Source organism: Pituophis catenifer, unplaced genomic scaffold (assembly GCF_029215685.1).
Source record: "Pituophis catenifer annectens isolate HBS135680 unplaced genomic scaffold, rPitCat1.0.hap2 SCAF_8, whole genome shotgun sequence".
Classification (NCBI taxonomy): domain Eukaryota; kingdom Metazoa; phylum Chordata; class Lepidosauria; order Squamata; family Colubridae; genus Pituophis; species Pituophis catenifer.
The window spans coordinates 59,931,701-59,945,062 of record NW_027256888.1 but is presented as its reverse complement, the minus strand read 5'-3'; the positions used below and the strand labels follow the sequence as shown (position 1 = coordinate 59,945,062).

Here is a 13,362-nt window from a genome sequence, read left to right as displayed (position 1 = left end):
CTAATATTATTTTTATGTACTGGCCATGTAATACTTTGCCTTGCCATGTCTCTTTATTATTCTTCATTTTGGTCTTTTATTCAGGCCAATCTTGTCTCTTTGGTATTCAGTAAGCCTTCATAGTGTGCTGTAGTAGAGTACACCACAAAGGTGCACCTCCTTCACTTCCTTTCAATGCCCTTTTTTCTTCTTTAGCTATCTAGTATATTTGCAATATTTCAGGTCCATCTATGCTCATTGATAAATAGTCTGTCAACATCAATGCATGGAAGAGGCAGAATTCATTGTCATTATTTTTCTGGTCTTCCTGTCCAGGCCTTTTACTTCAGTTTGAGTCCAGTCCACAATTTCAGCTTTATACCTAGTGCAACCTTATTCTGTTGTTTCTATGCTGTTCTAGATGCTCAGTTATTCTTTCAGTTTCAGTTCCTCTTGTTTTTAAATTAGAGGATAAGGCTAAGAAGAGGGTGCTTGATTTGGGAATAAGAATAATTAAATAGCAAGACTGGCTTCTTCTCCAACCAATTCCTCCTGATTTGTCTCTTGAGGTACTTCTAGCAAGGCTTCAATTACTTTGTCATGGATATTCACAGAAGCCAACAGGAATTTATTAAGAACTAATCACGCAAAATTACATAAAAGAAACCATAACTTTTCAGAGCATAATAGTTTAGTTTATCAGTGTAATGCATTAAACATAGTATACCTTAATTTCAGCAAAATAGAATTGCCTATGAAATCCTAGTAAAGAAGATGTAAAATGTGGGCTGGACTAATATCGAATATCGAACTTGTTGAACAATTGTGTCCAGTATACCTATCCAGGCTCCAGGTCCCGCTGAACAAAGATGTCAGGTGATTCTGATTATGATCCTATTATAGGTCCTGTATTCTTCCTTGTATTTATAAATGATTTGGATGAACAGTAAGAAAATGATTATCAGATTTATGTATGATATAGATATGGCAGGGGGAGGGGAACACAGTGAATTCCTTCGAGCAGGAGTGTTAAACTCGCGGCATCACATTGTCATCACCTGGCGTATTGCAACTTTTTCCCCCTTCACTAAACCAGGGGTGGCCATGGCATGATGCACCTGGCTTGTGGGCTGCGAGTTTGATAGCTCTGCCTTAGAGGAATATATCAATATTCCATAGGCTTTTGACAAATTCAAAGGACAGAAAACAATAACATTAATTTCACTACAAGTATAATGTCTATTTAGCTAGAAAAAAAAAATCAGAAGCATGAGGATAGATTGGTAGAACCTATAATTGACAGCAAACATGAGATCACAAGCTGAATGTGAGCCATCAGTGCAATAGGGCTGTTTATGTAATCCTATACAAAATACAATCCCAGGTTACATAAACAAAAAACAGTACCAAGATCAAGGGAAGTCATTATTCTTCTCTATTTCTGCGTTATTCAGACCATATCTAGAATACTTTGGGAAACAGAATTTTAGGAAGGATGTACCCAGCCTGGAGCATATTCATGGGAAAACAACTATGATAAAACTTTGGGAATTAAAAAAAAATCCATCTCTTGATGTGTTGCATTAATTTGCAGATGGCATAGTGATTAGATAATTGTAGGCTCAATAGGTTGGAGTCAATCAGTTAATCAAAATAATGAATATATTTGTGCCTTCAGGTCAGTGTTAATACCTGATGATTGCAGCTGTTTTAGCATGGTTTTTGGGGGGCATAGTTTGCCATTTCTCTTTTCTAGGACTGAGAGACTAGCCCAAGGTCACCCTACTGGCTTTGTGCCTAAGGTGGGACCTAGCACCTCTTAACCACTACTATACCAAACTACTACACCAATATCAAAAAGATATTTAATAAATACCAGTAAAAAGCAGCTTCTTATTTAAGTCAGACCAACTGAACTCAAGGATGTACTTCTCAATACTGTTTTTAAAGATATTTTAAAAAATAACATGGAACATAGTTTGGTGCTCAACCTCCTCCCCTTTTCAATAAAAAATTAATACACTGGTCCAGCTGTGGAATTCAATTTTTTTTTACTACTGCTTCTGTGGGCGTGGCTTGGTGGGCCTGGTGTGGCTTGGTGGGCGTGGTGTGGCTTGATGGGCAGGCAGGGGAAGGATACTGCAAAATCCCCATTCCCATCACTCTGGGACCAGCCAGAGATGGTATTTGCCGGTTCTCCAAACTACTCAAAATTTCATCTACCGGTTCTCCAGAACCAGTCAGAACCTGCTGGATTTCACTCCTGCACTGGTCCCAATAAAATGAGAAATGATAAGTAAAATTACTAAAACCTAGCTTGTGGCTATTTGTAACTATTTATAGCTATGGTTTTAAAAGTTTCATTTGCAAATTATTTTCAGTGCAGCTTGTGTTTCCTTAAACCTAAGCAAAGTTACACCTTGCTAGTACTTGGAAAGGGGATTCCCAGGAAATCCTCGGTCTGCAGGCTACCTTGGTAAACCGGAAGACGAGATATTCACCCTATAATAAGGTGACCAGACGTCCCGCTTTTGGCGGGACAGTCCCGCTTTTGAGCAATTTGTCCCGTGTCCCGTGGCGTTTTAAAAAAGTCCCGATTTTTCATTCTGCCTCCTGAGTCCCGGCTGCCTCCTGAGTCCCAGCTGATGGCTAGAGGGAAAAAACCTGTTTAAACTCTTGCCGCGGGGCTTCAAAGGGCCGCCCTACGTTGATTAGCTCGGCTTCCCCCTCTCAGCTGATTTGCGCAGGGCTCTGCTCTTGCTAAATTGCTCAGCAGTTTTTTTTTCTTTTTGTGCAAACCAAGCTCAAAACGAAACTGAAAGTAAAACAGGCTGTTGGCTTTGCTGTTTGCTTGCAACGTTGGAAAATTAGGCAGCAGATTTATTTTCCTTTTCCTCACCAAAAAAGGTAGGTGCAAACAATGGGAAATTATTTAGGGCAAAAGAGGAGAGTTCAAGATTTTAAAACACAAAAGAAAAAAAAGCTCTTTTTAACTAGGGAATTGTAATAATTGAGATACTATTAATTGTATACTGTGTTGAAAGCAGAAATGGTTAAGTTGTGGTTTGGAGGAATATATGGGGGAAATTATTTGGTTTATTATTATTGGTAAATATAATTAATTGATTTGTAAGAAATTGGATTGCATGGAAATAATTGGAATATTCATGTTCATATTGATTAATATACAAAAAAGATAGTTATATAACTAATTGATTTATATTAAAATGTTGAATTTGTATTAAACAACTGTATTACATAATTACATAATTAACCAATGTGAGGATGGATATAAAAATAGATGACAATGGGAAGGGGTATAATATAGAATAGAAGGGAAAAATTGAATTTGATTAAGATTGGAGATGAGGATGAAGGGTAATATTGGTTTTTTAAAAAAATAGATGAGGAATAAATATGGCAAAAAGGAAATATAGAAATTGTAAATTTAATTGAAATGACTAAACACTGTTTAAATTTGTGAACCAGCCAAATATTCTGTTCAAAGAAAATACATTGTATGTTTGTATGTGTTTTTCTAATTATTGCTATTTATTCATATTTGTTCTCTTTTATTCTTTAAAGTTTAACAATTCATTCTTTATCTTAATATCTTTATATTTGTTTGGGGTTGGCTTTCATCTTTTTTATTGTACAGCAATCTTTCTCCTCAAACCTACCACCTCTCTCTTTTCTTTCCTTCTTACTTTCTCTTCCCCCCACCCTCTTCTTCTCCTCCCTATTTCCTCTTCCTTTCTCCTTCTCCTCCTCTCTTCCTCCCTCTCTTACCGTCACTCCTACTCTAATTTCCCTTCCCTTCCTTCATCCCTCTCTATTACTGTATCCTTTTATGCATATGGACTACTCAGAGGGCTGAAAAAGTTATTTTTGACTGGTCCTCACACTTTTGACCAGTCCTCGAACTTACGACTGTCCTCACATTTTACATTTTTGCCCTATCTTGTCACCATGGTGAAGAGAAGCAGTTGTGAAATGAGTGACATGGTTGTTAAGAATGCTGCACGGGCATAAATGTGAGGATGGTCATAAGTGTGAGGACCAATCAAAAGTGCGAGGACCTGTCAGAAATGACTTTCCAGCCCTCTGAGTAGTCCCTATACACATAGCCATGGCCACCCGGTCACATGACCAGGTAGCCACGCCCACCCAGTCACATGGCCTCCAAGCCACGCCCACACAATAAGCCACGCCCACAATGGTGTCCCTCTTACCAATGTTAAAATCTGTTCACCTTACCCTATACACATAGCCATGGCCACTCGGTCACATGACCAGCTAGCCACGCCCACCCAGTCACATGACCAGCTAGCCACGCCCACAAAATAAGCCACGCCCACAATGTCCCTCTTTACCAATGTTAAAATCTGGTCACTTTACCCTATAAGCGCAGACCTTTTGTAAGAGAAAGCAGAAATCACATGAAAGCATGCAGGCTTAGGTAAATGCGGACAGTTATTATCGCTTTAATATTATTCTAAAACAGAGGTCTTCAAACTTGGCCACTTTAAGACTTGTGGACTTCAACTCCCAGAATTCTACAGCCAGCTATGTTATACTGGCTGGAGAATTTTGGGACTTGCAGTCCACAAGTCTTAAAGCGGCCAAGTTTGGGGACCCCTGTTCTAAAACATAACACTACGTTTTAATACAGTGTTTCTCAACCTTGGAACCTTAAAGATGGGTGGACTTCAACTCCCAGAATCCCCCAGCCAGCGCTGCTGGCTGGAGGATTCTGGGAGTTGAAGTCCATCCATCTTCAAGCTACCAAGGTTGAGAAACACTGTTTTAATAGAAATACCGCCTAGTCTGATAAGCTGAACAATTCAATAACCTAAAAGTCTTGTGGGTTGTTTTGGCTAAAGAGGGAGGTTTTTGGTTTTGTTTTAAAATAATATACAGCACTATTTATATTTATAGTGTAACATGACGGCTGTAAATTCCTGACGCAGTAAGAAAACTGCCTTTAACGCTTGTCATTCTATTTTAAATTTGAAGGGGAAAGCTTTTCCCCCTCCTTCGGAGAAAAATGGTAGCGCCCACTTTCCTTTCCTTGGGAGCTGAACGGAGCGACGTAACCGCACTTCCGGTTTCGTAGGTTCCACGTTTCAACTTTAACCTTTCCCCGCTGCCGCCTTCTTTCTCTTCCGGGGCAAGCGTTCGCTTGGTGAGTCCCTAATTAGGGCAAGGTGTGTTGGGGAGGGGGGTTGATTTTAATCGGTTTCCATCCGTTGTGTAGAAAAATTGGGTGAACTCAAAAGATTTGCCGTGACGCGGCTGGGAGCCTGGTGTGAAGAATGGAGGGTGTTTGGTTGCGATAAATGGAAGGAATAGGAGAGAAGGAGGTCGCGATGGCGATGGCAGGAAGGAGGCCTCTCAGCCTGGCCTTGGACTAATAAGGCCTTCTCGAAACCTGCCCGTCGTTATATGTGATCTTGAGTCTCCAGCTTGTTTTAACGGGCACAGCATTGAGCAGTTCGTTTCCGTGGCTGCTCGCTCATCTGTATTTTTTTTTTCTTTCTGCAGTAGATAAAAACATCATAGGATTTTAGGATTTGTGGTATCATGCAAATATATTTGCCACCTGCCCAAAAATATTTTCTGATGATGTTACCCTTCATTTGGGTTAATGAAACGTCTGCAAGAAAACAAGCAAGCACAGAGAGCACCAAGGACCCCTCAGAAATCTTTTCCTAGGACCAATTTTTGTTAGAGACATTTTTTTGGGACGGGGAGAGAGGAAAATGCTCGTGCATCAGGGTTTTTTTCCCCCCAATTTTAGACTACCTTGTGTAGTAGTTTTTGCTTATGCTCATCTCCCCATGAAATATCCGGGGAGGACTGCTTGGGTGGGTGTGGGTGGAAGTAGTATAAACTGTTGGTTTGGATTAGCACAGGGATGGGCAACTGTGGCCCTTTTACAACCTGTGGACTTCAACTCCCAGAATTCCTGAGACAGCTTGGCTGTCTCAGGAATTCTGGGAGTTGAAGTCCATAGGTTGTAAAAGGGCCACAGTTGCCCACCCCTGGATTAGCAGAATCTGGGTGCAAATCTTTGCTTTTCATGTAAGGGCGAAGGCTTTGAGAATTAGAGCGCATCAGCATTTTTAAACAACGTACCAAATGTGACGGACATGCTTAATAGTGTTGGTATAAAAATATACTGCTCAAAAAAATAAAGGGAACAGAAGTAGAAGACATCCAAGATCTGAATGAATGAAATAGTCTTATTAAATACTTTGTTCTTTACATACAGTAGTTTGAGCAGTATACACTGCTCAAACAACTAAAGAACACAAAACTACTGTATGTAACGAACAAAGTATTTAATAAGGCTATTTCATTCATTCAGATCTTGGATGTCTTCTGCTTCTGTTCCCTTTATTTTTTTGAGCAGTGTATTTTCACCTTATGACGTTTTCTGTCCACAAGAATAAAAAAAAGTTATTTGTGCTTAATGTCAGCAGCATGACTTATAATCAAGAGTGCAAAGTAGTGATGAATCCATGTGATGAATTCTGACTCTTAGCATTCCCACACTGTAATTATCCAGAGATTATGGATACTGTAATCCAAGCCAATGGGACATTGGAGATGGCTGGTATATGGCTAAATCCAAACAGTTCTAGTCCAGCAATGATCCTTCTCACATTCCATTCACTTTTTTCTTGTTTTAGGCATTGAAAATGGTCCAACGTCTGACGTACCGGCGTAGGCTGTCCTACAATACAGCCTCTAACAAGACCAGGCTGTAAGTCCAATCTAGAATTCTTGGCTATTCTCTAATTGAATGTGTTTTGTTTGAGTTTGTGACCATACTATTTGTTATCTGGTTCATATAGGTCCAGGACACCTGGTAATAGGATTGTTTATCTTTATACTAAGAAAGTTGGCAAGGCCCCAAAGTCTGCATGCGGTGTATGCCCAGGAAGACTTCGTGGTGTAAGTCTTTTTTTTTTTTTTTTTTTAATAAACTAGCTTTGTACAAAGACCAAGCTGCAGGACACAAGACAATTTATATGAGAAAATCAGATTTGTGTGACTCTGGAGAAATAACTTAGGTTTTTTTCATTGTGAAAATCTATATTTCATATCGGTAGTGGGTTTTCTTTGCCTTATATTGCTTTGTGTATGTGTTTGTGTACTATAAACATATAGCAATATATATTACTAATAAGTGTTTAGTAATTCACTTACTGATAACTTACTATTCACATGACTTCTTTTATGTCCTTTTCTATTGATTTGTATTTAAATAGGTATAATATAACTTCAAATTTAGTAGCAGTTTTTAACTTTCAGAAAATAATGCTAGACAACAACGTGATTGTTGAGGAGCTAAAATACTTTACTTGCTAGAATTGCCTCTTTTAAGGCAGCATTTTTCTTTTCTCCAAGCTCTTTAAAAGTTCTTTAGAGAGAACATTAACTTTTGAAGTGATGTGGTAAATACAGTGGTATATTCCAGCTGCACAGATACCTATTAGTTCTGTCACATTTATTTTCTTATTCTTAATCATATGTTGTATGGCCAGCTATCTCACTAAAGGTGAATGTGGGTGGCATGAAATCATCCAATAAAGCAACCCATAAAAATATTAAAAAGCATCAACAATTAAAAATTACTAAAATTATGCAAACCCTAGGCATGGAAGAGAGTGAGTATATCTATCTCAGTAATGGAGCTATCCAAATATGTCTCTGGTTCCTCCCGCTGGGATCCCTCCCGCTGTCATAACAAGCAGATCTTCAGGGATTTAGGGAACATTATGGGTGGACCCAACCTAACCTCTGGTGTGGTGGGAGAGAAAATGTTCCATGAAACAGGGACTAGGCCAGAGAAGGCCCACTTCCTGGGATCTACCAAATGTAAGTCCCTGACAGATGATCCTCAGCATATCTTCTCTGTCAGATGAAATGGAACAAGCTGATGTAGTCATATGTATGAAACTATTAATATTTGAAGTAATTTCAGGAAGTGTGGGTTTATCTGTTGCAAGAATATTGTTAACAGCCAAGTCCAAATTTTGACAAACTTAATAGTATTTTAATGAAATACATAGAAAAATACATCATGCCTATCTGAAATCTCCATTTCAGTGAATCTATTCTGAATATTTTTCTTTTTGGTATAAAACAATATAGTCTTTGAAATTAAAACAAGTTTATTCATTTATAATACTTATTCAGAAATCTTTTGTCATATCATTATGAATGGGTGATTTATATAAGCACAAAAATTATAAGGGCTCTTTTTAATCCGATAAATTTCAGGGGTGAGTTACAAGAATATGTTATTTTATTTTCTACAGGTCCGCGCTGTTCGTCCAAAAGTTCTTATGAGACTTTCCAAAACAAAGAAACACGTTAGTAGAGCCTACGGAGGTTCTATGTGTGCTAAATGTGTTCGTGACAGGTAAATGATATTTTAGTACAATTTTGCTGAAATTCATAGGTTCATTTGAATGTACCCCAATTACATATATAATATAGTTTGTTCTCTGTCAGTTATCCACAAAACTATGGATGAGAACATAGTTTAGTCACCTACTTTAGAATAGTTTTAAGGCATGTTGATGTAAAGTTAATTGAAATGTTGAAAGTAACCTAGAGAGCTATATCCATCTACCTTGTTTTATTTTACCTTTCCATTAACAGTTGGAATATCTTGCAATTGTAAGCTTACTGATCAATTGGAAAGGGGAAAATGCATATATTTGTAACCCATGGAGGCAACTTGATGCTAAAGAGTCTGTTTTATAAAAAATGTCCTTTGTAAACTTAACAAAATTAGAATTAGAAAAAGAACTACTGTTTCTTCCTACTTCTTCATAAAGGCTTTATTTTAACATGACATGTAGATTGGATCTACTAACAAATACTAAATTTTCAAGTGATGCTTGTTATAATTGTGGTATGGCTTGTTGCTGAATTATAACAATGCTTTGTTATTTTTATTTTTATTTTTTAGAATCAAGAGAGCATTCCTTATTGAGGAGCAGAAGATTGTTGTTAAAGTACTGAAGGCACAAGCACAGAGTCAAAAATCAAAGTGATTTTTTGTATTCTCACCCAATAAATGAAGATTTAAATAATCTACGAGATGATTTTTCCTGAATATTAAACTATTGGCAAGAGCAAAGATATGAGATCCTAAAATATGGTCCTTTTCCATTCATTTTTGGTAGTACTGCTTCTAAACTTTACAGTTAAACTGCAAAACATTTTTCTTTTTGTATTGTGCTAATAATGGTATTTACAAAGTCAGAATAATTTACAATTAATCAGACATGAAAGAGACATTGGTGTACAAAAAAAAACCTGTCAAAAGAAATCAGGAAGAGAAAATATTGTAGGTGATTGAAAGCCTGAGTATCAATAATGGTGCCTGGTTTTTCAGGTATATGTTTAAGGTGAGTGGTGTATAAAGTTAAAAGCATTTATAATGCTGTACTGATAACTAGAAAAACAATCACTTCTAAAAGGCAATTGTCCAGTTAAATAATTATGACTAGGTAAGGGTGGGGGGATCTTGGAAATCATTATATTTACTTATTTATTATTTATTTTATTATTCATATTTCTATGCCGCCCACTCTCCGAGGACTCTGGGCGGCTTACACCAAAGACAGTATACTAAATAGCATATTGCCCCCAACAATCTGGGTCCTCATTTTACCCACCTTGGAAGGATGGAAGGCTGAGTCAACCTTGAGCCGGTGAGATTTGATCCGCTGATCTGCTGAACTAGCAGTCAGCTGAAGTAGCTGCAGTATTGCACCCTAACCACTGCGCCACCTCAGCTCATGTTTAACTTGCTGTTTAACCTAACTTGCTGTTAGGGTTTATCATAAATAGATTTATCAAACAACTGGAACCAATACTGAATTAAATAACTAGTATCTATTTTACCGCACAATAATCTATCTTTTTTTTATAAGAAAAGTTTTTATTTTATAAACATTCAAACAAACATACAATATAAAATCAATCAGTTAATATATCATCTGAATACATCTTTCTTTCTACATCTTACTCCTCCAATAACTGTCATTCTTAATATTGTCATTTCATTATTTATACATTTCCTCCACATTTACTTTTCTGTTAAAACATTTCTCTATTCAACACTTTTATCCCACCCCAACCCTTATCCCACCCTCCCCACCCCACCCCACCCCACCCCCCCGACTTCCCAGAGCAAAAACAGGGTATAGCCTCTAACAAACATGCTAAAATAAACTATCTATAAAATTCAAAACTCCCCTTACTCCAATTCATCAACCTCCCTTTTATAAATTCTCAAGACCAATTAAGTTAAATTCATTCTTCCTAGTTATAAAAAACTTTTTCTTAATGTATAATCCAATACTTTGTGTTACAAACAGTGAAAATCATGGATAAATTTCATCTCCACACCCCCGAACATTCTTTTTAAGCATTACTCCCTAATAAAGTTCTAAATTTAACATTAATCCTCTTTCCTTCAAAAAATTGGGCATCTTACAGTCTTAAACATTTTATCTCATATATCTCTTAAAATAACATAATCTTATGTTAAACATTTTAAAATCTCTTAATACCATTAAAACACATATTTACCAACTATAAATTTCAGAATCTACAGGAAGATATCTTTCAAATTTTCAATTAGCCATTTTAATACCTCTAACTTTTTTTAGAAAGCAGCCCTTTTACTATCCAAAACTAATTATATTATATCATTTTGTCTTAGAGTAGCCTTTAACAATACCAATGTAATTAAACTTTTCAATTTATTACTAGTCTTCCTTCCCCAAAAAGAAAAAAAGCAAATACTTAATCTTCTGTTCTTCTCTTTCTATATTTTTTCCAATCCTTTTTTTTAATTAATTCTTTCAACATTCCCCCAATTTTATTTTTGAAAATTTTAAAATGTTGATTTGAGGTTGATGTTTCTGAAAAACTCGCTCTCTTCTTGAAGACACTTTTTCTAATTTGAAATCCCCATTTCGACTCTTCTTGCTTGTATAATCCTTCAGTCCATTCCTTTGTCCATATAGCCAAAATTCGTTGCCATAAAGTTTGTCAGCTTGCGATAAAGAGTCTATTTGTTGCTTTTCTATCAATTGAATGGAAGCGTCTGCTCAGACCTTTGTTTCAACTGTGCCAGCCTGCCTTTCAGTCCTAACAGCCTCTTGATCTTCCAAAGGCAAACTCCTCTGAAAAATTTCCTGCTGCCCATCCAACAACTCCTTATGATTTTCCAAGCTGTTTTTTGAAAAAGCTCTTTAAATTGTATCCAAAAGAGCAGAATTGAAAGAGTCTAGAAGTTTTGAAAAGCTTTAACAGTCACAGCTTGAGAGTTTGCTGATTCACCAGCCCTGATGTCAGCCATAGTTAAAGTCAATACCAAATTCTTTTCCTAGCCGCTTCCACTTTAAAACTTTCTCTTAAGGTGTAATCCAGTAGCTGTATCAATGTTGCAAACGTTAACAAGCGTTAACAAGCACTTTCCCTAGTAGCTTCCTCCTCCCGCCCTCAGGCGCCATTTTCTGCATTTTAAAACGGAGTTAAAGTGTTACTTGCAATTTTTTTTCCTTTTTTCTCCTGATTTGCTCTGTCTGCAATCAAGGTAAAGATGTTAAAAAGTCCCCTCATTTATTTTCAGCAGATTTTGGTCGCGGCTTCTAGCTCCGCTTCAGCGGAGTCGTCCCTGGTCCGGAGCAGCTTGACAGGCTTCAAAAGGGAGCCCACACCCTTTGTGCCCCAGGATTTCTCCTAGCGCACTTGGGGGGCTCTACCTCCACCTGTCGGCTCTTCTCTCCCCTTTGCCCGGGGACAGGGTTCCAAGCCTCCAGACAGCTGTTTTTCGGCTGTTCTGGGGCTTTTACGGAACCGGGGATTGGGCGCTCGTAAAAGAGCGTCTTCGAGGCTCGCGGAGCCAACCAGAAGTCCCGCACAATAATCTTGTGAAGGGTGGATGGACAGTGACTGGTATCAAATCAGCCAGTAAATGCTATAATTGATTTTCTCCTTGATGGCAGGTCAGCACAACCACTGAACAGTGTTAAGTATAACTAATTACCTAGTTAAATATTCTAATAATGACTTGTTCAAATGCCTTTCCAAATATTCATTACAGAGGTGGGTTTCACATAATTTTACCATCTGTTCGCCGTGCATCGAAAATGTGAACAGGCTTGCTTCACTTGTGCATGCGCCTTCCACACATGCGCATGGCCTTCCACGCGTGTGCTTTGCTTGCGCGCACATCTTAGAGAATATAGCTAAATAGGACAGCATGTCACCACTACCAGTTCTCCCAAACCGGCTGAATACCACCAGTGATTCATTAATTGTAGAAGACTGCTGACGGAAAGAGAATTACAATATTTTCTAATTAAAGTATGTATTGTGAATGAGCATTGATAAGTGTTAGGTAACCCTTCAAATTTTAGGTAAGTAAAATCTTATCAGATAAAATAATCTTTTCATCTAATTACCCAGTCTCCTGATTTTCAGATGCCCTTGGAGAAAATCAAACAAGTTGTGATATACAATAGAATTTGATAAATCTGTTTTTGTTCCTCCTGTACCAAGCCCACATAGTTCTCATTGTAGTTTTTATAGAAGTCATATGCTTCCTTAGCATAACACCCCAACTAGTGTACAACTATAGGAAGTAGAATCATTTTTAAAAATTAAAATGAGATTCAAAAGTTTATTAACTATGAAGATAGAATAATCTGTTTTTTTAAAAAAATTGGTAAATATCTTTCAAAACATCATCTGGATTATACATTCCATGTGTTTTGAGATAAATTCCTGCAATGATGTATCGGATGCATTTGACAATGCATCTAGAGTTGGCAGAAGGATTTGAATCAAATATGCAAAGAGCAATGCTGACCATTTCTATAATCTTCAATTACTGTTGCTATTTATTTTCTGAAGAGAACAACCAAAATGTTTCATTATTTTTGATGTCAAAAATAATCAGCTTGTCAAACTGAGAAAGTAGTATAATAATATGGAATTTATTTTCTTTAATCACTTATAAGGGCCAAGTGTTTAATTTGGGGATATTTAAACAATCACCCTCAACATTGTAGCTTTGAAATATTTTGAACTACATTTCTCAGCATTCTTGACAATTGGCTTTGTTTTTTCAAGTTTATGGGAATTCTCCAAACATCTGAAGAAAGCTGCATTGGAAAAACATGTTTCAGATCCAATGCTATCATTTGCATTTTTATGGAGGGAATGAATAGCACACATTACTTTGATAGCTTTAGTTTGTGAATTGAATTTTTTCTTAGCTGGTCTGAGCTATTAGTGTTTCCAGAAGAGACAGACTAATATAACTGAACTGCAAACATACAT

The 13,362-nt window shown here is 37.2% G+C and overlaps 1 protein-coding gene across 2 annotated transcripts in view; it reads left to right on the top strand.

Annotated features, from left to right (window-relative positions):
- The window catches only part of RPL34 (ribosomal protein L34), a 62,273-nt gene extending 53,181 nt beyond the window's left edge, over window positions 1-9,092 (top strand). Inside the window, exons 1-5 of one of the 2 annotated variants that reach the window (XM_070948450.1) lie at window positions 5,134-5,164; window positions 6,675-6,748; window positions 6,840-6,939; window positions 8,310-8,413; window positions 8,969-9,092. In XM_070948450.1, the coding sequence (XP_070804551.1) occupies window positions 6,684-6,748; window positions 6,840-6,939; window positions 8,310-8,413; window positions 8,969-9,053 (354 nt within the window). In that variant the 5' untranslated portion in view covers window positions 5,134-5,164; window positions 6,675-6,683 and the 3' untranslated portion in view covers window positions 9,054-9,092. Of the gene's footprint in view, window positions 1-5,133; window positions 5,165-6,673; window positions 6,749-6,839; window positions 6,940-8,309; window positions 8,414-8,968 lie in introns of those variants that run through there. The other variant, XM_070948451.1, reaches the window with a different exon arrangement.
- Window positions 9,093-13,362: the final 4,270 nt, after the last annotated feature.